The 25,476-nt window shown below is 37.7% G+C and overlaps 1 protein-coding gene across 3 annotated transcripts in view; it reads left to right on the top strand.

Moving 5' to 3' along the window:
* Positions 1–25,476, top strand: part of TET1 (tet methylcytosine dioxygenase 1) — a 137,442-nt gene that overhangs the window by 40,512 nt on the left and 71,454 nt on the right. For all 3 annotated transcript variants that reach the window (XM_018042483.1, XM_018042482.1, XM_018042481.1), the window contains exon 3: positions 5,256–5,309. In XM_018042483.1, the coding sequence (XP_017897972.1) occupies positions 5,256–5,309 (54 nt within the window). The remainder of the gene's footprint in view (positions 1–5,255; positions 5,310–25,476) is intronic.

The following is a 25,476-nucleotide window of genomic DNA, read 5'->3' as shown; positions in this document are numbered from 1 at the left end:
CAAACTGATTTTAAGATCTCCGTTAGAATTGTTAAAGTATGAGCTGCTCTTTTTTTAATTCTTTTTGATTGAAAATTTACAAAAGATGGTACTTGGAATATCTTACCAAGGTTTCGCTGCAAAAGCCATGAGTCTCCAACAGTACATAAGAAAAGAAATATAAAATGATTTCATGGGAGATGAGACAATAGCTTATATTAGAAGGATTTTATGCTGCAGAGGTGTCAATATTGAGGCATAGTGATTGATTTAGAAGACTCCTCCTTGTCAGTATTTGTATGTCTGGTGTCTTGTGGGTGCAGAATTGCTTACGTTTAGAAATAGAAGTAGGATTTTGAAATTATTCATAGATTTACCTCTGAGGGCAAAAAATACATTTTTAAAAAGTACATCTGATGTAATGTTAATTTAAAATACTAATTAACATTTTAAAAAATTATGTATTTGTTTGGCTGTGCTGGGTCTTCATTGCTGCGTGGCCTTTGCTCTACTTGCCCTGCACAGGCTTCTCATTGAAGTGGCTGCTCCTGTTGTGGAACAGGAGCTTTAAGGCACAGGGGCTGCAGTGCTTACAGCTCCTGGGCTCTGGAGCACAAGCTCAGTAGTTGTGGCACATGGGCTTAGTTGCTCCATGGCACGTGGGTCTTCCCGGACTAGGGATTGAACCTGTGTCTCCTGCATTGGGAGAAGGATTCTTTACCACTGAGCCCACCAGGGAAGCCCCTAAAATACTAACCTTCTTGAGCTGCTGTTCAATGCTAGAAATGATGCATGTGAGTGTTCTTTTTTGTTTTTTAATATAATTGATTTAAAAATTTTATTTACAGTATTAGTTTCAGGTGTACAACACAATGATTCAATATTCCTTTTTTTTAGTTCAGTATTCTTATACTGAAGGGTATGGTTTTAAAGACAGTTCCTTTAAGGTTATTTTGAGATATTTATAAATGTCTATTGTTGAGCACTGAAAATGAGAAGTTATAGAGAGAGCTGTGCAAGATGGTTAGATTCTGGCTCAAGTTCTAACTTGCTATGTAACCTGAGTTAAGTAATTTCACTTCTCTGGGTCTCACCTCTTAGATTTATCTATGACCTAAATTTTCTCTAATTTTGTTTATTTATTTATTTGGCTGTGTTGAGTCTTAGTTGCTGTGCATGTGGTCTTTCTTCATTGACGTGCATGTGGCCTCTTTATTTGTGGTGCTCAGGCTTAGTTCCCCCTTGGCACGTGGGAACCTGTGTCCCCTGCATTGCTAGGCAGATTTCTCAACCACTGGACCACCATGAAAGTCCCTGATATTCTTTTTTAATCTTTGTAATCATGTGATTTTGGGGGCGTGGGGGAGACGGGTTTAAATATTTATCATTTGGCTGTTCTGGGTCTTAGTTGCAGCATACAGGATCTAGTTCCCAGAGCAGAGATGGAATCCAGGCACCCGGCATTGAGAACACAGAGTTTTATCCACTGGACCACAAGGGAAGTCCCAATTATGTGATTTTTTAAGAGAAAAGAGATAGAACTATTTTGTAACATTTGAAAGAACCTAGTACACTTGAGTTAATTACAAAATTAAATATCAGCTCATGCAATGAGTTCCTTGTGACTAGGGTTAGGTTGGAATAAACAAATAAGTAACAAAAATCAGTTCTGAATAAGTAGGGCTACAACATCATGTTTCTTAGTTTCTTAACTTATCATTCAATAAGATCTAGTTGTATGTGTTTTGCTCTGAATAATAAGAGAGTGGAAATGGCTTCCTTGACCTCCACTTTCTCTGCTAGTAATTTCTGATTATTTTCTCCATCAAAGCTCACTATCACCTAAGCCTTGAGCTGAGACGGATAAATCGCTAAGTGTAGGATTTAGAACAGATGGTCACAACCAATAGAGGCTACCAATGTATTCTATATTCAAACAAGTACAGATTTTCATGGTGTAGTATTGGTTGGATATTTGGAGTTAATGTTAGCTATGATCACTTCCATTAACTGTCATTAGCTGGGATGAACTTTGGCTTTATTTATTAATTCATTTTACAGAACACTGCACATAGACCTTCGATGTTTGTTTTGCTTAGGTTACCAAGTGCAGTATTATGCAGTTTCATCCCAGGCAGTGAAAATGCCTGCCCATGGGCCTTTAAAAAAAATGAACTTCTCACCAGTGCAGATATTTAGTAGACCTGACACCCTGATCCTGATTTTATTTTATTGAGGCATACATTATGGATCACATAGGTAATAAAATTATTTAAAATATATAATTATGGGAATTCTCTGGTAATACAGTGGTTAGGACTCTGTGTTTTCACTGCCCAGGTTCAATCCCTGGTCAGGGAACTAAGATCCCATAAGCCATATGATGAGGGGAAAAAAAAAAAAAATATATATATATATATAAAATATATATCTTAATATATCATGATCACTTTATTAAACAGTGAGCAATCAACCTGAAAAAATGTTCATGCTTTTAAAAATTTTTATTCAGGTATTCAAGGGGAGAGACATAATCTTTAATTGAAATGGAAAACACTTCAAGAAATAAATGTAGGGCTATCCTTGCATGTATTGTTGATGGGAATTTAACATGGCAAAAAAAAAAAAGGTGGCTTGGCTGAAGAAAATAGTTTGGTGTTTCCTCACCCAAAAATTAATCAAAATTTTCATATGATCCACTATTTCTACTCCTAGGTATATATACTTGAAAGAATTGAGAGCAGGGACTCAAACAGATACTTGCATACCCAGTGTTACAACAGAACAAATATTGCTTGATACTACTTATATGAGGTACCTAGAGCAGGCAGATGTATAGAGACAAAGTAGAACAGAAAGTTAACAGAAGTTAGGGAGTAGGAAGTAACTTCATGTGCACAGAGTTTCTGCTTGGGATGATGAAAAAGTTCTGGAAATGGAAAGTGGTGATACTCGCATAATATTATGAATATACTATGAATATATTATAAATATGAATGCTACTAAATTATACACTTTAAAATGGTAAAAATGTAAAATTTTTTGTTTTCTATATTTTACCACACACACACACAAGCCTCCAAAAAGAAAGAAACATAGGGCTAAAAGGTTTTGCACCCATTTTCAAATCCTGTTATATTTGGTCCTGTTTTTGACCCATTTCATGTTTGCTTCATTCCCCACAGAGAGCTTTTTAGTGTGGGCTCAGTGTGCTTGAAGTTGCCGTGGTGAACATGGTTAGGTTACAATCCACTGGTTTTGCTTGCTTCTTACATTTGTTAAAATTTTTGAGGGTGGATGGGTGGGGGAGAGGTAGTTTAAAGCGGGAAAACAATGCATGTTGGATTTCCCATTCCAACTAGAAAAGCGTGCTTTTGTGGCAAACCGAAAGGCTAGGAATCCAGGGTGATGAAATACAGGCTTTCCGGCCCTCACTCTGTTCCTGATTTCTGGTTGTGGGAATCTGTTCTGAATCCAACTGCAAGTGGAAAACCCATCTTTGGCTGAGCAGCCAGAGAGGCCCTCCTGCCAATCCCCCAACTGTGCTGCTGAGACTTTGGCCCTGTGAGGATGGAGCTGAATCTGTCTTCCCAAGATCTGTGTAGCTGTCAAGGTGGCTGTGATGGCACTGTGACTGGCCTCTGCACCGAATTTTGGCAGTGACCTTGAGACCTGCCAGCTCAAACAGCTGTCCTGGTTCTTTGTCTATTGCCATTATTACTTATCCAGGGGGCTGAAGGGAGGGGCTAGACTCCTCTGGCTCTGTCATTCCCAGAGTCTGGCAAGTTCCAGCTGTGGTGCCTTGCTCTCCCAGTGCCTGCCACCCGCTCGGCATGGGGCGGGGGGTAGTCCAGGTGTGCTGAGTGTGGGTGGCTGCTTGTTCCACCTCTGGCTCAGCTCCCAGTCCCTTGGAACCAAGTGGCCGTGTCTGATCATCAGCCCGTGCACAGACAGGCTCCACGTGGTGACCTGCTTGGCAGCTTTGCGGAGAGATCCTCGGTGACAGTTGAAGATCTTGGAAGGTAGAGGAGCCAAAGGCGCTTCTTATGTCCCAGAAGCATGAGTCCACTTTCTGGAAGCGACTAATTTCTTGGGGGAAATGAAGGTCATCAGAAACATCCAGAGCAAGAGAGAGAAAGCTTTTTTGAAATCGCCAGCCACTCAGAGTGGCAAGTGTATTCTGAAAACTCCTCCCCTTTTCCTTGTCCTCATCCTGTCCTTTTCCTTTTAAGCAGCTTTATTATTATTTTTTAATCTGCCTTTGTCATTGGACATTTATTGACAGAAATCAAATTGCTGTGTTTCTGGGCAAAGCGCCGGCTGCAGAGAGGTGTGGTTCCCGAGGAATGAGACACGCAGCCCAACAGCTGAGCCTACAGTGTCCTCACATAACCTCCCTGCCTTAAATATCGCCAATATTTAGCCTTGCCTTATAAAGTAAAAATGCACAATACCTTCCAGAGTTTCAGCAAGCCCAAATGCCCCCCTCAGCTCAGTTATATCTCCTGTATGTTGGAGGCAGGGCCATGCACCCCCCGCACCCCAACCCCCCCGCGCAGACCTGCCCTCGGAGCCGCCAAGAGGTTACTAATCAGGGAAACTCCGCCATCGATCCGATGGTGGAGACCTGGGGATTTGTGTGCATTGTTTTTGCTGAAGCCTCCTGTGATTTCGGCGCGACCAGATCCTCTGCAGCGAACTCCATGTCGCAGCTTGTGGCTGCCTGTGTCCTGTGGTGAGAGCGGAGCCGCACAGGAGATCCTTTGTCTAGGAAGGCTAGGCAGAGAAGATCACTTTGGAGTTGCTAAGCTCTGCATTGCCATTGGCTGCACTCTTTGTGGGGCTGTTTTTGCAAAAGGCATGCCCAGCACGTCTACAGTGCTGGCAGGCCAGGGCTGCCTTTAAACACCATGATAATAATACCAAAAAGCAGTTTGCAGAACTGTTCCCCTGTAGAGGCTTCCTCTGCAGAAGCAAGCAAGATGGCTACCTCGTGGGCTTCGCTGTGAAGAATGCAGAGGCTAATTAAGACAGACTTTAAGGGGAAAAAAGGGTATTTCCCTACTTCATCTTTATGCAAGGCTTTTTTTTCAGTGACTTTTTAAGTATACATTTTACATAAGCTCTTTAGGTTCTGCCTAGCAAACATGTTGATGATTTTAGATGGGATAAGTAGTTTTATAGAGAAATAGCCAAAAAAATTTGGGGGGGTGGTGTGGGAGCTAATTTTTTTTTCTCTTAAACGGAGGCTCATTTTGCAATTTGATTTTTTTTAGGTTGTAAAGGAAAACAAGAGGCCCCAGAGGGAAAAGAAGCCCAAAGTTTTAAAGGTAATCAGCTATTGATTAAATCATATTTAATTTTTTTCCATTTCATATAGTATTTTTCTGTCACTGAGGGGTAAATTTGGAGTACAGTGGATATGAGCTCTCCCAGATTTTCAGTAGATAAATGAATTTTCACTTAACTAAAGTGTTTTATCTCTCTTTCTTTCTCTCTTTTTATATACTACATAATATGCATATTAGCATCCTTTATTTTCAACTCCACACAAGTCTGCAGAAGGAAAACTTTATATGCAAAGTGTTGTGAATAAAATTTGTGGCTTTTTTTGTGGCTCTCTTTGTAGCATCTGCATTTGTGGTGTTGCACCAGTGTGTAAACTTAAGCTCTTAAGGAGAAAGACACTGTTTAAAGTTGACAGCTATGATCCATTGTAGTTTTAATAGTCCTTCCATTAGACACTATTTTAAATGTGTGATTTTTCTAAAGGAAAAGATGCTTGGAGGTTTTATTTCAATTTAAAATGTGTAAGCCATTGAGATTTTACAGCCAAATTACAATTGCTTAATCCCAAATTCTCATTATATCATCATTAATTTTGGCATTCATGAAGCTGTAGGAATGAGTATGTTTCCTTTATTTTCTGTAATTTGCCTAATGAGTATTTAGTAGTTACCTAATTCAGTTATAAGCTAGCAGTCTGTGTTATGAGCTTTGTCTGGTATTTAGCAGGGTTAATTTAAAATCATATACATGACTAAAAGTTCAAGGCTAGCTTTAGTCTAGTAAATAGGTGCTTATGTGTTAAAGGTTTCAGGTAGTATGTTGCTATTCTGAATGTAAGTATCTTGAGCAGGCAACCTTTTTAATTCAAAAAGACATATTAAGCAATAAAATGACTGATCTTTAAAATTATATTGTGTATATATAATTTAAAATATCTCATCCTAATCTTAGTTTTTCTTTTGCAAATAAAGTGTTGGCACTCAAAGAGGAAGAACATGTTTGAACTATGGATGTAGCACCTTTTTTTTTTTTCTCATCTGTTTCCTCAGTTGTGTATCTTGAAAACGCTATTGACATGCAGAACGAAACCTTGCATTGCTTTCTAATTTGTCTGACCACTTCAAGTTTCTGCTTCCTGTGTGTACACAGCATTGCCATGTACATTTTTCATCAACCAACAAGTATTTATTTAATATTTACCACACAGTCAGTTGTCTGCTAGACACTGTGAAATGAATGAAATTGCTTGGCACAAATTCTCACTGGGCTTAGACAAATAGAATACTGGTTATTTTCAAGGTAAATTAAACCCTTCTCTGTTTTTCTTCTGCATATTGATCCACCTGCCCCCTGTTAATTTTTTCTCCTCCCCAAATTATAGAAGAATATCATTAAAATCCCTGAATGTATATCTTGTTTTCTTTTCACATTTACTGTATTGGGTATATCCATCTCAGGTATTTTGTCTTAAAATCTTCAAGTGAGAAATAGTTTTAGTCTTGCTCTTATAAATGACTCGCAGATTTGTGTGTATTGGGGGTGGGGGTAGGGGTGAGGTAGGGAGGCAGGTTGGGGGGGCAGGTTGAGGGTGGGTGGGAAGAGGGCATAGAAGAAAAGGAAGGAAACCACATGGACAAACTAATATGGTCTAACCCTGGTAGCTAAGTCATTACCTCCCTTTGCCATGAGGTAGGATTGGGCCTTGGGAATATTCTTGAATTCTGTTTATTTTGTTAGTCTGTGGGTGTCCTGTTACCTGAAATAAATTTCAGAAGTAAATATACTGTGTATTGCTTTTTTGAATCGTGGCAATGAACTCTGACTTTTAAAAAGAAATAAGTGCTGTGTGTGGCTGATATTCATGTGCCACAACAAGCAGAACCAAATTGTTGCTCACTTCCTCTGTAGTTATCAGTTGTACAAGATTAAGGAAATGCTCTAAAAAGAAAAAATTAATGATTTTCTGATGCTGACATTTTAAAATGTTTTCTTTAATTTTCTGGTGGGCATACTTTTTTGTTCTTTTCCAAAGAAAGCTTTGTTTCTCTGCACCACAGAAGAAATGCTAAGATACTTTCAGATTTCAGCTTGGTATGTGTAAAATACAGTTGAGCAAGTGTAGAATTTTTTTTTTTTTGTAATGGCAAATTATTTAATGTCTGTAAGTGTGCCTCACCCTCCCATTCCTGTTTTGATTTGATAGTTTCTCCAAACTGGATGTACCAGAGAAAACATGGGCGCTTTTTCCTAGCAGAGTTTGAAAGCTGTTAAGGCCCTGGTCCGCTGGACTCAGAAATGATTGCAGGTGCAGTCTTTCCACAGCAGGCCTTGGGCCTCTCTGCTCAAGGAAAAATGCCTGCCCATTCAACAGGACTCCCGAGGTCTTCTGTTCTTCTGCAGCCTGGCGCTGGGGGCTGTGCTGCTAGCAATAGTGGTAGGCTCGGACCCTGCAGAAGTAGCCCCCGTGCACACTGAGGACCATCGTGGAGGTGAAGGTCTTGCAGCCTTCAGTGTCAGCTAGTTGCTTGGCAGTTGGCATGCTGTTCCCCGGATGCTGCCGCTCCGTCCCGTCCAACTGAGGCCTCCAGCCTGCCTCGACCTCCTAGCGCAGCTGGAAGCAGCCCCTGGATGGGACCAGTTCAAGCAGAGAATATTATGTAACCCTAAAGGAGATGTTAAGGAAACGAAATCTGCATTTTGGGAGGGAGGGTGGAGGAAAAGCAAAACTTTCCATTTAGGATTTTATGGGTGAGGACTTACCATTACAGTCAGCTGCTACTCAGGGATCAGTGATGGGAATCTTCAGGTTACAGTTTTGCTTTTGGCCTTATGGCTGAGTGATGCTCTTCTTCCTTGGACTCTAACCTCTAAAGTCTTCAAATCTCTTCAGTCCCTTGCTCTTGGTCAGGGTAGCTGCTACCTATAAGTATCCTGACTGATTTTCATCTTCATGATCTATTAGGAAGTAGTTGGATAAATGAAGAGTCTGACTAAGGAAACTGGGAAGCTTGTCTCATCCTACTGTGAACCTGCTAACTAAATCCTGAATCCAGTTATGGGTTAAAATTGCCTGTTGAGTCTCCCACCTCTCATCTTTAAATAATCTATTTAAATTGGTAATCTGTATTCATGCTGTTATAATTCAATATTTAGAATTATAAATAGTGATCTCACATTCCTGACTAAAGAGAGCATTTTCCTCTAGCTGAACGCACAGTGTCTGTTCAAAGTACTCTCGTGGCCAGGGTATCAATTGACTGGGGGTTGAGGTTGGGGTGCTCAGCACAAACTCCTTCCCCACTGGTGTTAGAGGGCCACATTTCTGCCTTAACTCATTGGAGTTATTTTTATAGATGACAGCTTATTAGCTGTGCTTTAATTGTTCGCTTGATTCTTGAGAAAGGTAAATGTATGAGATGGTTTCAGGCCGTGTTTCATAAATGTGTACTTATGAGTGGCTTGGTTTGGAACTCTTCTTGGCAGAAACCTGTGTGTAAATAGCCATTGCTTTATGTTTTGGGGTAGAAGGATATATACCCTTAGAGAAAGTCAATTCAAGGTAACATCACTTTGGTTAGGTTGTCAGTCATTGTCTCTGGAGAAAATCAGATTGCACAGTTAGTTGAAACTATTGGGGAGAATTTAAGAAAGGGATTTTTTTTTTTAAAGGGTGAGGGTAGGATTCAGAAAAATCTAGGGATGACAAAGCATCCTAGGGCTAAGGACAGCAGACAAATTGGCACTCCTAGGCCGGAAGGGATAAGGGCTTGGGAGCAGAAAGTCAGGTAGAATAGCTGTCGCTAAATAGAACAGGACTATTCTATTGTGTGGCCTATGGTAATAGGATCTTTCTTCAGCAAGAAAGTCATGGGGAGGTGGGTGTGGAAACATATACTCTGCCCTCCAGTTTCTTGCTGCTTTCATTGGTTTATCCCAACCAGAACCCAAAAAGAGAAAGGGAGCCTACTAATGAGATATATCTTGGTCAGCCTCCTGTGTCTTATAAGAGGATGTAGAAGATGGAGTGGGGACCTGAAGGGACAAATAAAATATATTCAGCATCACTAAATGACCACAGGGACAGTATGGTAGGGTCAAAACAGAACCATGATTATGTAAGAAAGTAACACTGACAGGGTTGGGTAAAGTTTATATAAGAACTCTATACTATTTTTGCAACTTATCTGAAAACCTAAAATCAAGTCAGCATAAAAAGTGTGGGTATCCCTGAGGGTGAACTGCATTTATACATTCTGTAATTTCTTGACTGGTAAGAAACATTTTCTAGCTATTTGGTAATAAAATATCATCAAAGTATTATATTTTGAACAAATACAAAGAAATATCAGGGGATATTAAACCAGGAACTTGTCTACAAATGATTTAGAAAATAAAGAAAACAGAAAACTAAGTGATCTTCCTGCTAGCTTCTGTTCTCGTAGCCCTGCTCTTCAATGCTTCCTTCCTTCCTTGATGATGCTGATAAAAGAAGAAGTGGTTGAGGGGGCAGGGAGGTATGGAATGAGGGGAAATAAGACATGTCTCACTAAGAGAAGGACAAGATAATGGCATGTAGCTGTACTGATTAGTCTTTTTGAAACATGTTTTAAAAGGAGAATCAAATCATAAATGTATCATGTTTCATATGTGATCTTGATTTACATGACAGTGATATTTAAAATATTTTAGTACCATCATTTCCTGGCATACAGTTAATGCTCAATGAGTCTTCTTTCTTGAAAAACAGTATTATTAACATTCAGTCAATATTTTTTTAGCCCGTAGTAAATGCTGGGCTCCAATGGTGTATAAGTCCAAAGTGATCTCTGCCCTCAATGAGATTGAGGGCAAAAAAAAAAAAAAAAAGACAAATTAATAAATTACAAATTGTGGTATATACTTTGAGGGAAAAAAACAAACCAAAAAATTTCCAAGATAGAGCAAAACACCCCCTAGGGAAATTTACTTGATACCTTTGAAAATTATTTACTTCTTTTGTAAATTGTTACCTACACTAGTGAGGGTTCAAAAGTACCAAATTAGATACAATTGAGTTACCTTGTTTATCTTAAAAACTCATTAAGCTACTAGAAATGAAAGATAGCAAGGTTACTAAAGCTTTGTGTCTGCACACTTATCTACAACTTTGTTTCAGTTGGTTAAATCATTGGTAAAGTGATAAACTTTTCTTAAGTCTAGTTACAAAGTAACTTTCCATGACTTGTAGCAGAACATGCTGCAAATTTTAGTGACATCATATAGTGATCTTGATCGTTATTGGGGGGAGGGGGAGGTATCAATTTAGTTCAGTTCAGTCGCTGAGTCGTGTCCAACTCTTTGCGACCCCATGAATCGCAGCATACCAGGCCTCTCTGTCCATCACCAACTCCCGGAGTTCACTCAGACTCGCGTCCATCAAGTCAGTGATGCCATCCAGGCATCTCATCCTCTGTCGTCCTCTTCTCCTCCTGCCCCCAATCCCTCCCAGCATCAAAGTCTTTTCCAATGAGTCAACTCTTCACATGAGGTGGCCAAAGTACTGGAGTTTCAGCTTTAGCATCATTCCTTCCAAAGAAATCCCGGGGTTGAGGGGGAGGCATAGTGATAGTTTTTTTGTGTTTTGTTTTTGTTTTAAAATTTTTGGCCACACTACATGACATGTGAAATCTTAGTTCTCTGACCAGGAAACTGAACCTTTACCCTGTGCAGTTGAAGCTCAGAATTCTAACTGGTAGACCACTGGGAAGTCCTGTGATAGTCTTACATAGGCCCAGGCAAGGAATCCCAGACATCTGAATTTAACAGACCATCAGGAGGGAAAAATTCAGAGTGAGTGGTGAGAGTATCTGCAAAGGGATACCAGCTTTAAAAACAACAATCACAAAAGAAAACACCACAAATGTATATGTTGGAAGAAGATAATCTTAGCGTATAAGGTGATCATATAAAACTTAAGAATGTAGCTTTATAATTCAACAACACATGGTCCTTATTTTCCTCCTTATGTCATATTCTGGCAAAAACTATCAAAGATGTGTGCTCACTCATCAATGTTTATTCACACGCTCAAAGGCACACATGGGGCTTCTGGTTTGCATATCCAGAAATTGTAACATAGCATTTTGCCCAGGGATGATGAGACTGATTTCAGGGCTGAGTTCTCACTAAGCCAGCTCACACACAGTCAAGTCATTCATTTATCACTGGAACATGAACATTTCCAGTGATTCAAGACTCATGTCCATTTTGTAATTTCTAGGAATGATCCCAAACAGAATGAGAGTGAATAGAAGCCAAGTAGGGTAAATAGGCTTGAAGAAAATTTCATTCAGGCTACAAAAAAAGTCTGTTGAATTCTTCTGAGCTCAGAAAAGAACATATGCTTTGTGTCTTGAATCCTTATGCTCATCTGATAATGTGTTTGTGTTTTGATAGAGCTAGATTTATACTGTTTTCTGATGTCTGCCTTCTTTACTGTATAGCTCTCCATGTATTGGCTAGAATATCATCTCAATAGACAGGGAAAAAGAGCCAAAATAGGAACTGTTAGTTAAATTTTTGTTGAAACCTTACTAGTGTCTGAAATCATCTTCAAGTTGTAGTTAATTTGATAATGGAATGCCTTTCAGTATTCAAATGTGTCATAAAAATATGTTTTTAAAGATGTGATGGCAAGATTTGCCCACTGTAGTGGCTTATTCAAGAGAAAGAAGATTACAGTATCATTCTTTAACCTGTTCTTGCGCTTCATAGTTTTAAATACTTTTATTCCTTTTTGAACTAAAAACAGGACTTTCTGCACTTGAAAAATTTTAAGGGAAGAGATGGTACAGTTTTATTATGTCTATAATTTAGTGATATATGAATCTGATTAAAGCATAGGTTCTTTTCATGGTTTTAGAGAACCAGATGTTAAATAATAAACTTATTTTAGGAAATTAGTTATTTTTAAGTAACAAAACTATTTATTTTAAACATTATATTGTGTGTTGTTTAATTTTAAATTTAGTACACAAAAATACACATAGGATCATAAGATAGTTATGCTGCTGCTGCTGTTGCTGCTGCTAAGTCGCTTCAGTCGTGTCTGACTCTGTGCGACCCCATAGACGGCAGCCCACCAGGCTCCCCCGTCCCTGGGATTCTCCAGGCAAGAACACTGGAGTGGGTTGCTATTTCCTTCTCCAACATAAACAAATTATTTAATACATGTTACATTGCTTAGGATAGCTGGACACATAGAAATTTCTCAGTTAGTGGTATTATTATTAAATCTAAAAATATAATTTATCCTACTAAAAATATTAAGTGAGCCTTTAAGAAAATGTGTAATTTTTTTAACCAATATATTCACTTTCTTTATATCCCCCAAAGCCTTTCCTTTCTTTTTAAAAATGTCATTTCTGCTTTTTGTAAATGAGAAGTATCAGAAAGAAGACTTTAAACCTTGAAAATACTAAATTTCTCTTTCCCCCTTTTTTTATATGTATATATTTTATAGAATCAATAATTCTATAATAAAGACTAGAATATCATCAGTATGAAAAATAATCTCACAACTGATGATTAGTTTCTATTATAGAATTCAGCTGCACAATGGAGATAAACATAGAGAATAGACTTAGAGACAAGGTGTGGCGGGGAGGAGAAGGTGGGATGTATGGAGAGAGTGACATGGAAACATACATTATTGTATGTAACATAGCCAATGGGATTTGCCCTATGATTCAGGGAAAGTTCTGTAACAGCTTAGAAGGGTGGGATGGGGAGGGATGTGGTGAGAGGCTCAAAAGGGAGGGCGCATATATATACTTATGACTGATTTATATTGATGTTTGGCAGAAGCCAACACAATGCTATAAAGCAATTATCCATCAATTAAAAATGAACAGATTAAAAAAAACTTCAGCTGCAAAGAAAAATGTGGACTAGGATGAGCACTTGAAATAGGATGTAAGTTATAGTGTTGTTTGCAAGTTATGTACCTTAAGCATGATTTCTTCTAGATAAGAATCACATGAGAATGTTCTCACTCAGTTGTCACAAAGTTAAAATATCTTAAATACCTGAATATTTTTTTCTTGGAAAAATATTTTTATTCATACTTATTATCTTGTGTGTTCATCCTACTTTAGAAAGGAGGAAAAGCTAATAACTGTTTATTCCATTTCTTGAAATAAGTTTAACTAATGTTATTTTAGATATAACTTCTCTGATAATAGAAAACACAGATCTGAAATTTTCTTGAGTATGTATTTTTTGACTTTTTGCCACTTGGCTTCTGGGATCTTAGTTCCGCTACTAAGATGTAGTTGTTCCACTACATAGTTCCACTACTAAGGATGGAACCTTTGCCCCTGCGTTGGAAGCATGAAGATGTAACCACTAGACTTCCAGGGAAGTCCCTGAGTATTTAAATTTTGATACGGTAAGGTAGTTAGTGCTTTCGATTACTTTTCATTTTAAAATTTAAACTGTTTTTTTTTTTGTGTGTGTGGTGTCAGCAGTACCCAAAGGAAGATGCTTGACTGAGGGAAAGTTAATTGAACTCTTTGGGAACTGTTTTCATTATCTTTAAAGGAGGAGCAATAACTAATCCATAGGGTTGTTTAGCAGATTACATAATTTTAATTTTTACTAAATTTATCTCATACAGAGTGGATGTTCATTAAATGATAGTTACCAACATCATGACTATTTTTGTTATGACTGTTAATGTAAAATAAAATCCTTTGTAGAATATTGATGTGTTTAGATTTTTAGGTGCTTTTATTATTCTTTAAGCTAGATTGTAAACCTCTTAAGTTTAGAGCAGCATTCAACTTTGTGTTCTGCAGTCTTGGTGTAATATCTTCTATATCTTCTATATCTTCTTTAATATCTGCAGTTATCTTCAATAACTGTTGGTTTAATGAATGATTGAATTAATGCATTTTATTGCCTAACTTTAGTCAGTTAGGTCTGAACTCCTGAAATTATTATAGTGACATCTAAGGTATGGAAGGGAAACCACTTTCTGAAATCATCAGGCCAATCTTGGATAGTATTGACAATGAATTGCTGTGGAAATCAGGAGATATATATATATATATATATATATATATATATAAATTTGATTAATTCTTCAAATTTTATTAGAAAAAAATCAAACCTACAAAAAAGATAAAAGAATCACACACTGTGCATCAGTACTCTTTCTTTTTTTTTTGCTGAGCCATGTGACATTTTACCTATAAATACCGCAGCATGCCTCTCCTTAACTACAATATAATGATCACACTGCAGACCTTTAATGCTTCAGAGGGTACTGTCCCTTTAAAAATCTTCTCAATTGTTCTTCCCCTCCTCCCAAATCCTTTTGAGGTGTTTCCTCCTGATCCAGCCTGTAATCTTAGATCATGTCTTGGATTTGGTGTGTCTTGTCTGTTTGCACTCCTTTATCTCCTCTTCCTTCCATTGTGTGTGTGTGGGTTTCTTCATTGGTGATTTTGAACACTACTTCTCTTTCTTTACATTTTTATAAAATGTTTTGATTGAGGATCAAGTTATCTGGGTAAATTACAATAAATTTCAGGTTTCAGATAGGTTATCCAATCTACATTAACTATGGGGGACTTTGTTGGAGATTGTCCAATGCTTCCTGGATTGGATCCTAAATTCTTAATTAGAGGAGATTAGCAGATTGGAAAACTAAATGTGGTTGGCTAAACTCAGAGATTAAATTGACCTGCCTCATCTATACCAAGTGGTAGCAGACAGTGGAAGAGAAAGGGATGCCTTAATTATTGGCTAACTGAAATAAAGAAATTTTAAAAAAAGAAGTAGCGGTATTTATAGAGCCATGGGGAAGCACTTGTAAAAATACTGTTATTGGCTTGAAGTCAGGTTATTGATGAAACTTATTAAATTCTGAATGTTATTTGTAGATTAAAACAAAAGGGAGCTATTTCAAAACAATGATTTTTGTCACTCAACACACTTGAAATCTAGTTTATGTCTCACTTAATGGACAGTATAAAATAGCTGCACTGTAGGTCAGAACATTTCATCAGAAATTTAATCCAGCTATCCAGGGTTTATTTAAACCTCTGATATTTGATCACTTCATTAAAACAAGTTGGAACCATCAGAAAGCTGAGTTACCTGGGCCATGTTTTCTAGGATACTGTGCATCATGGCATACCATAGTTATATAAGGAACAGTCTAACTTCTCAGTATAATTTCTAGTGAAAAATTGTCTGTCAAGACCAACTTATGTGCAGCCCATGGCCAGAATAAAAGACAATAAACGATGTATTTTCTATTTTGATTTTCAACTAAGAAAATTCAGTAGTATTTGTTGGTCAAACCATGTAATATGCTCAACTCCAAAATGAGAAAGCATCTCATCTTCCTACTTCATTCTTGTTAGCTTCATTAAAATTAAAAAAATACCTTGACATAATTTCAAACAACAGAAAAGCTGTAAGAATACTGCAAAGTATTCTCATATACCATTCGCATAGTTTACTCATGTTAACATTTTATCTTATTTGCTTTATGTCTTCTCATGTAGATTTTCTCCCTTGAATTATTTGAAAGTAATTTCCGATGTGAGGTCTCTTTACCCCTAAATACTAAAGTGTGTATCTCCTATAAACAAGGACCTCTTCTTGCATAGCTATAGTACAATAATCAAAATTGGGAATTAGCATTGATACAATACTATTACCATCTACTGATCAAAGTTCACCATCTGTCCTTAATGCAGTACATATCAAAAGATAATCTCAGATTATGAATTACATTCAGTTGTTCTATCTCTTTAGTCTCGTCAGTCTGACATTTTCAAAGAGCATACTTCAGTTAGAATGTCTCTTAATTTGGGTTTATTTGATACCAAGGGAACATTGCATGCAAATACGGGTGCAATAAAGGACAGAAATGGTGTGGACCTAACAGAAACAGAAGATATTAAGAAGAGGTAGCAAGAATACACAGAAGAACTATCCAAAAAAGATCTTCATGACCCAGATAATCACAATGGTGTGATCACTCACCTAGACCCAGACATCCTGGAGTGAGAAGTCATGTGGGCCTTAGGAAGCATCACTATGAACAAGCTAGTGGAGGTGATGAAATTCCGGTTGAACTATTTCAAGTCCTAAAAGATGATGCTGTGAATGTGCTGCACTCAATATGCCAGCAAATTTGGAAAACTCTGCAGTGGCCACAGGACTGGCAAAGGTCGATTTTCATTCCAATCCCAAAGAAAGGCAATGCCAAAGAATGCTCAGACTACTGCACAATTGCACTCATCTCACACGCTAGCAAAGTAATGCTCAAAATTCTCCAAGACAGGCTTCAACAGTAAGTGAACAGTGAACTTCCAAAAGTTCAATCTGGATTTGGAAAAGGCAGAGGAACCAGAGATCAAATGGCCAACATCTGCTGGATCATCAAAAAAGCAAGAGGGTTCCAGAAAAACTTCTGCTTTATTGATTATGCCAAAGGCTTTGACTGTGTGGATCAGAGCAAACTGTGGAAAATTCTTAAAGACATGGGCACACTGAACCATCTGACCTGTCTCCTGAGAAATCTGTATGCAGGTCAAGAAGCAGGTCAGTTAGAATTGAACATGGAACAACAGACTGGTTCCAAATTGGGAAAGGAGTATGTTATGGCTGTTTATTGTCACCCTGCTTATTTAACTTATATGCAGAGTTTGTCATGTAAAATGCCAGGCTGAATGAAGCACAAGCTGCAATCAAGATTGCTATGAGAAATATCAATAATCTCAGATTTTTGGATGACGCCACACTTATGGCAGAAAGCAAAGACGAACTAAGGAGGCTTTGATGAAAGTGAAAGAGGAGAGTGAAAAGGTTGGCTTAAAGCTCAACATTCAGAGAACTAAGATCATGGCATCTGGTCCCATCACTTCATAGCAAATAGATGGGGAAACAATGAAAACAGTGAGAGACTATATTTTGGGGGGCTCAAAAATCATTGCAGATAGTGACTGTAGCCATGAGATTAAAAGACGCTTACTCCTTGGAAGAAAAGCTATGACAAAGCTAGACAGTATATCACAAAGCAAAGACATTACTTTCCCAACAAAAGTCCATCTAGTTAAAGTTTCAGTTTTTTCCAGTAGTTATGTATGGATGTAAGAGTTGGACTAGAAAGAAAGCTGAGCGCCAAAGAATTGATGCTTTTGAACTGTGGTATTGGAGAAGACTTTTGAGAGTCCCTTGGAAAGCAAGGGGAGTCAACCAGTCCATCCTAAAGGAAATCAGTCCTAAATATTCATTGGGAGGACTGATGCTGAAGCTGAAACTCCATTACTTTGGCCACCTGATGTGATAAACTAACTCATTGGAAAAGATCCTGATGCTGGGAAAGAGTGAAGGCAGGAGGAGAAGGGGACGACAGAGGATAAGATGGCTGGATGGCATCACTGACTCCATGGACATGAGTTTGAGCAAGCTCTGGGAGTTGGTGATGGACAGGGAAGGCTGGTGTGCTACAGTCCATGGGGTCACAAAGAGTCAGACACGACTGAGCAACTGAACTGAACTGATGTTTGCTCATGATTGGATTCAGATTATGCATTTTTAACAAGAATGCCACAGAATTGAGTTGGTGGTGTTTTGGCTTTTATTGTTGTTGTTAGTTGTTTTGTTTTGTTTTTGCCTGTGCTCGGTCTTCGTTCTGTTACACATACGGGCTCAGGCTCAAACCTGCGTTCCCTGCATTGGAAGACAGATTCTTTTTTTAAAAATTTATTTATTTTTAATTAGAGGATAATTGCTTTACAGTGTTGTGTTGATTTTTGCCGTACAGCAACATGGAAGGCAGATTCTTAACCAGTGGAACACCAGCGAAGTTGTTTTTTTATTTTGTTTTTTTCAGTGAATTATATCTGAAAGCACATGATGTCAGTTTGTTCCATTACTATGTTCTTAACATTGATCTCTTGGTTAAGGTGGCATCTGCCAAGTTTCTCCTAAATTACCATTTTTCCTTTTGTAATAAATTTGTCCTGTAGAGATGCTTTAAGACCATAAGCATTCTGTTACTTCTTAGTTTTTAGTATCCATTCATGTTTCTTGTCTGATATGATTATGATGGACTTCATTTTAAGCTGAACATTTTATTTTGTATTTTGTTATCTTTAAGTCATCTTAAGTTTTCTTTGGACATAGATATATTACATATTTTAAGTTTTGGAGGTTAAATGAAGGAACCTTTTCAATAATAAGGAAAAATGCCTATGACTATTTAATGTCCTATTGCGCAGTGTAACCAAATGGTTCATTTTGGTTGAGAAAGTTGGGTCCTGGTCACTATATGATCAAATATGGGTATAGTAAGTATCTGGGATGTTGAAAAATGGAAGTGAGAAGATGATGAGGCTAAGTAGGTTTAGGATTGGAAGAGAATGTGACTCAGACTTCATTCCTTCTTTATCTTGCCCTTTCCACTCTTATCTTCCACACAACCCTATCTTACAAAACACTCAATACAAAAGAAAGAAGTCTAACTCAGAGGAACTCAGTGGAAACAAAGTAAAATAGAAGATAACCAATCAATCAGTAACAGCTTATTCCCTCAATCTAGGACAAAGTAGCATTAAAAATTTTTTTTGTTGTTTATGAGCTAGATAGGAAATAAATTACATTAGTCATCTTTCAGGGTGTGTATAAATTATAAAACTTAACAAAATTAACTCCAGGTGACATTTATAGATTATCAGACTAGCAGCAAAAGTACACTAGCACCCAAGGTACAATTAATGATCTGAGACAAATATTAAAGTGTAGTCAAAATTTTGTTGAGCAAGAAAACACAAACATCAGTATGATTTAAAAGGAAATCCAATGAACTCATTTAAACTAGTTTTAAATTACAAAAAAAAGAATAATCTTGAAGGAAATGTATGAAGAAGCAGAGGACAGGCCCCCCTCAATCTGCGGGGATACAAGCAGAGGACAGGACCCCTCAATCTGTGGGGAACTCAAGCAGAGGACAGGACCCCCTCAGTCTACAGGGGACTCTATCAGAGGTCAGGGCTCCCTCAATCTGCAGGGGACCCAAGCAGAGCACAGGCCTCTGGGTCCTGGGGCTGCATGCCAGGCCTGGTACTCCATTCCACCCCTCTTGCTCAGCTACTGCCCCTGCAGCTGAGTGACCACACCTTGCTTATGACGTGGTTGTGGGCATACAAGGCTCTTCAACCATCTACCTGGCTCCAGGACTCTGAGATACTACAGAAGTCCAGCCACACTACAGCTGTCATCTCTGCATCCAGCTGACTCCACTTGGAGGAGGTCTCTGGACCTCTGGCCACCCCCTGGGACTTATAGCCTGCCGGCAACCCCCAGCCTCTGCAGGTTCAAAGCCTCAGCCCTCTGGGTCCCTAGGCCCAGCATGGGCCATACTCACCTCCCATGCCAGGAGAGGCTGGGATCCCAGGAAACATCCTGCCAGTTCTGAGTCAGGTGACTGGGAGAGAGAGGCTGCAGCCACTAGAGGGGTGACCTGGGGAAGAGAAGATATGACATAAGCTCTTAAGAAAAAAAACCCCAGTATGTCTTTGCACAGGAATAAATTTGGAGGAACAGGAAAAAAAAAAAAAAGAAATGTATAAAGAAAATGAAAAGTGTTCTTTATATTCATTGTCCCTCCCTTCTTTAATCCTCCTTAGTCTCACATCTGAAGGATAGATCCTCTTAGTAGTTTTGTGGGCATTAAATAACAGCCTTATTTATTTATTTGGCTGTGCCAGTCTTAGTTGCAGCATGTAGACTCTTTAAATGTGGCATGTGGGATCTAGTTCCCTGACCAGGGATCGAACCCAGGCCTCCTGCATTGGGATCATGAAGTCTTAATCACTGGACCACCAATTTCCCTGGTGGCTCAGATGGTAGAGAATCTGCCTGCAATTCAGGAGACCCAGGTTTGATACTTCCTGTGTTGGGAAGATCCCCTGAGGAAGGAAATGGCGACCCTCTTCAGTATTCTTCCCTGGAGAATTCCAGGGACTGAGAAGCCTGGCAGGCTACAGTCCATGGGATTGCATGAGTGAGGGAATAAAACTTTGACTTTCACTGGGAAAGTCCCTAGCCTTATTTTTTGAAATGTGTTTTATATACAGTGAAATAGCCAGGTCTTAAAAATATTATTTAACCAGTTTTGATGAATGCACAGTAAGACATCCATCTTTTCTGTCATCCTAGCACCTCGTCCTAGTTAATCTGCTCCCCCTCCAAGCAACTACTGGGTTTATTTCTATCACCATAGGTTGATTTTGCCTTTTCTATAATTTTTTCACATATGGAATTTTATTGAATATATTTTTCTGGGAGTATTTAATGTACTCACAGTTGTGCATGGATCACCACAATCAATTTTAGAACCTTTTCCTTATCCCCCCGAATAATCTGTTTCACAGAAAAAGAATCATACTTTATATGTTGTTTCTTTCATTTAACATAATGCTTTCAAGATTCATCCACATTGTAGCATGTACCTTCCTCCCTTCCCTGCATAATATTCCACTGTATGTATGCAGCATATTTCACTTATTCAGTCACCAGCTGAGGTCCATTTGAGTTATTTCCACTTTTTGGCTCTTCTGAACAATGCCGATATGTGCCTTCACTACAAGCTTTTGTGCAGACATGTTTTCATTTCTCATGGATACATAACTAGGAATGGAATTGCTCAGTTGTGTTAATTCTGTGTTTAACTCTTCGAGGAACTGCCAGTGTATGAGAGATCCAACTTCTCTACATTCAGGCCAATGCATTCTTATGCAAGGGCTTTTTCTGGGTGTGAACACATATTTTCATTTATCTTGCATAAGTAGAATTTGAATTGCTTGTAGGGTAGATGTATGTTTAATATTGTAAGACTCTTCCACTGAAATTATGAGAATATTAATTGCTCTGCATCGTCTCCAACATTTGGCATGTCAGTTGTTTTATTTGGTCATTCTAGTTATAGCTATGTTCTTGTCAATTGTTACTCATTAAATGGCTCTATAATAGCTGCTTTAATTATAACAATGCATTCATTTTAAACATTTTATTATTTATTTATTTTTGGTGCACTGGGTCTTTGTTGCTGCATTTGGGCTCTTTTCTAGTTGTGGTTCACGGGCTTCTCCTTTGGTGGCTTCTTTTGTTGGGGAGAATGGGCTCTAGGTGCATGAGTTCAGTAGTTGCAGTGTGCAGGTTTAGTTGTCCCCCGAGGCATGTGGAATCTCCCTGGATCAGGGATTGATCCTGTGTCCTCTGCATTGGCAGGCAGATTCCCAGGCTCTGGACCACCAGGAAAGTCTTAACTGTAATTTATTTTTGAATAATAGTCTATACATTACCTAAAATAGTAGCATTATCAAATTACAATAGCACTGTCAGGAAAATATTATTATTCAGGAGTAATAATTGGCTTCTGCTTTTTCATCATTATAATTATTGCTAAAGTAAACATAGTTGATTGAACACAGATTTTTAAAGATGTTATATAATTATCTTTTTAAAGATGCTGTGTAATGTCAGATAACATTAAGCCTATAATAACAATATAAAAAAAATAAAGGTGACATAAGTTTTTTTTTAAGAGGTTGTGTTTAGTTTTGTTAACTGTAGAGAGGACACAATTTATCCTGTAGCTTTGCTGTTTATTGGCCTTTAATCTTTAGATTAAAACAAAGATAGAACATAGAAAAGAGGAATTGAAGTTCAAGATGTTTCCTGATAGCATAAAAACCTCATGCTTGGTCTAAAAAGAGTTCAAATTTCTAATTAAAGTAGATTACATTAGATAATACTGACAGTAGTTGTAAATAAGAGCACTTACAAATAACATCAGTAAGATTTATGATGTTATAGGGAATGAAAGAGGTGCCTGGAAATTTAAAATAAAGGAGAAAAAAACTTAGTAAGTTGTCAGCTTCACAAAAGAAGAAATATAAATGTCCAAGAAATAAGTTTTAAATGGTCAGCCTCTATAATAAGTTGAAAAGCATACATTATTCTGTCTTTTTTTCTTTCCATATGAATTTGGAAAGCTAAAAGAACATGATTAGAAAATATGGAAAATTTGACTTAAAACGGGACAGTCTAGGCACTCTGTGAGAAAATACATTGGTACTATCTTCCTTCTTCCCTGAAGTGCTGAAATGGTAAAGAATCCGCCGGCCCATGCAGGAGACTTGGGTTTGATCTTTCGGTCAGCAAGATCCCCTAGAGTAGGAAATGGCAAGCCACTTCAGTCTCCTTGCTTGGAAAATTCCATGGATAGAGGAGCCTGGCAGGCTACAGTCATGGGTTCTCAAAAGTCAGACACAGAGCCACTGAGCACTACCACTATCTTTCTGGAGAGCAATTTGGATAGTCTTGAAAGTGTGTGTATGGCTGCTTCAGCCTAAAGAAAGGACTCATAGCCCTTTGTTTTATTCTATGGAGTATAATCCATCACTGATATATAACTGAAGGGTTAAGGGAGACTTGCCATATCAGGTTCCCAGGATAAAGTAGGACTGATGGATGAAGGGTGGGATGAAACAGCATACTGGACAGTTTCTTGTTACAGTGAGCACTTAAGTAGAGGTTGGTGGATTGCTTCATAGAGGTATTGCAGATAGTTGGTGCTCACTAGATGGACTCCGTGCCCTTGAAATTCTCTTCTAACCTTGAGATCCTCTCAGCAGCTTAAGCAGAAAACACAGATGGCCACTTCATAACTTACTTAGCCACTAAGCTTGTGTAGTAAGGGTTTTATATCAGAGCATGGTTAGCCTCTGGTGTATCTGTCCCATAATTAGTAAAACCCAGCTGGCACTGCAGGCAAAGGGTAAGATGTATAGAATTTCAATGTAAATAACCTAAAAATGCAGACATGAAAGATTCCACTGTTTTTATGTAGCTGGGTTCTCACTTCTTAGAACTGAATATAATGATGTGTAAGTTTAGCTCAAGGTGAATTTTTCTTGGCATGTGTAAAGGAGATTATTGCATTTGCTGGTATCATTGTGTTTCCTAGTAAGTACATTGTTTTATGATTTGTTGCCTACTGCCACAGAAAATCCTTTTTTATCACTTCTTCAGAATTTCAGCTTTGGATTTATTCCTGCCAGACATTTTCATATTTGTCAAATGAATTCTATACTTGTCTTTATTTCCATGATAATTCCATGAAGCAATATATTAGGATTAACAAACTTATTTTTCTCATTTTGTGTTTATTTATTTTACTATACAAAAACATCAAACTTTTTTTTTAATTAATTTTTCCACCCTGCATTGAGATATAATTGACATATAACACTATACAAGGTTAAGGTGTGTAATGTGATAATTTGATATATGTGTATGTTTTGAAATGATTGTCACATTTTTATGTTATTTTGGAATCAGTGAAATTTTCTTCCCTTTTAGTAGTTTGTAGCATTAGTCTCATTTACTACTGGCTAAAATTTTGCTCTTTGCTGTGTTTTTAAATTAATTATTAGTTAAAAGGTCTTAGATATTATTTGAATCTTTACTAGACAAGTATTGCTTGTCCCTGGCAAAAGTCCTTTGTTAACCATATTTAATCCAGTCTTTAGTCCCTCTGATTGCTCATCCCCAAGCTGATTTGTCTGATTCACTTTTGCAAGTAGAATACCAAGAGACCTTGTTGGAAATGCTTCATTATTAATGTCCAAATGTATAACATCTGCTGAGGTTTCTTCCTGCCTGGAGCCTTGTGTTCTCAAAACTCCCATTAGTTTCCATGGATGTCATCTCATTTGTTAGCAAGCATCAAACTGGTTTCAGAACAGACCACTAAAGGCTAGCTGGCAGCTTTCCAGAGAGGTAAATTTAGGCTCAAGTTGTGACTTTGTACTCCTTAAAAGAGAGGTGAGAAAAATTCAGCAGTAACAAAAACCCATCAGTGTTCACAGACTAGGAAATCATTTTCTGGTGCTCTTTTCATTTACTTTTATTAAAAGCCTTATATTTGGTTGTCAGTCTTTACAGCCATACTTAGTGGATGATATTAAAACCAAGGATTTCCCATTTCATCGTGTAACACCAGTCTTTTGGAAACTGTAAAATTCAGAATCTTTTTTCTGATTTTATTCCTGTGTTCCTTTTCCTTTATTTGATTTATATTCTATGTTTAAGGTGTTTATGAGGCTTTAAAAAGTAACGCAGCTGTAGATCTGAATTTGCCTGCTTATAATTGTTAAAGAAATACTTAAAAGGAAAGGGGAAAATGCAGTGCCTTCCTCTATATGATTAAATGACTTCTAAATTATTATTATTTTTTGTAATGTCTACATTTCCTTGTAATGCCTTCATTTTCATCTATGACATTTTGTTTGCCCTATGAAGTACTTGAAGCAATGATGGCAATGCCAGGGCTAATGTTTTATTTCAAATAATATGTATCTAAGCAGACACTTAACTATCTTTTCCTTTAATTGTAAATTTATTTGTTGTGGACTATGAGCCTCCCCCAACTTACCCAGATGGACAGAATTAACATTTGTCTCATACTCATTCAAATCACTTTTGTTACATATGAAAGCATACATATGTATGTATACATAGAGTATGTATGGACTAAGAGCCTCCTCCAACTTACCCAGATGGACAGTATTAACATTTGTCTCATACTCTTTCAAATCACTTTGTTACATATAAAAGCATACGTACAGAGAGCGGTATCATACTCTAACATTTTGCCATATGCTTTTTAAATTTCAGTTCTGAAATAATACATGCAGAGTTCATGTAAGACATTCGTGTAGCTCAGAATTATTGCAAGAACAGTCAATCACCAGTCAAGTGATTAAGAAATAGAATATTGCCAATACTGCAACCATCTGTGCATATCATTAGACCATCTCATCACCTTCCCAACCCCCAAGAGGAAATTTCTTTCCTGCCCTTAGCGTAATCATTTCTTTACTCTACATATAAAGTGTTGTCATTCCTGTATGCATCTTCAATACCATAGTTCTTAAGGGTAAGTTTCTACAGGATAAGTACAGAGGAGGGAGATGAGCATGTAGTTAAAAGAAAAATTTTTCTCTTGAATAAAATTATTTCTTTCTCATTACAAGAATGTTTCACCAGTCACTAATTCCATAGCAAATAATAAACATTTGGTTTATGTTCCTATAACTACACTAACATTAATTACGATTTTATAAAAATTAGATTGTA

Source organism: Capra hircus, chromosome 28, assembly GCF_001704415.2.
Source record: "Capra hircus breed San Clemente chromosome 28, ASM170441v1, whole genome shotgun sequence".
Lineage (NCBI taxonomy): Eukaryota > Metazoa > Chordata > Mammalia > Artiodactyla > Bovidae > Capra > Capra hircus.
This window is presented reverse-complemented; position numbering and strand designations above follow the sequence as displayed.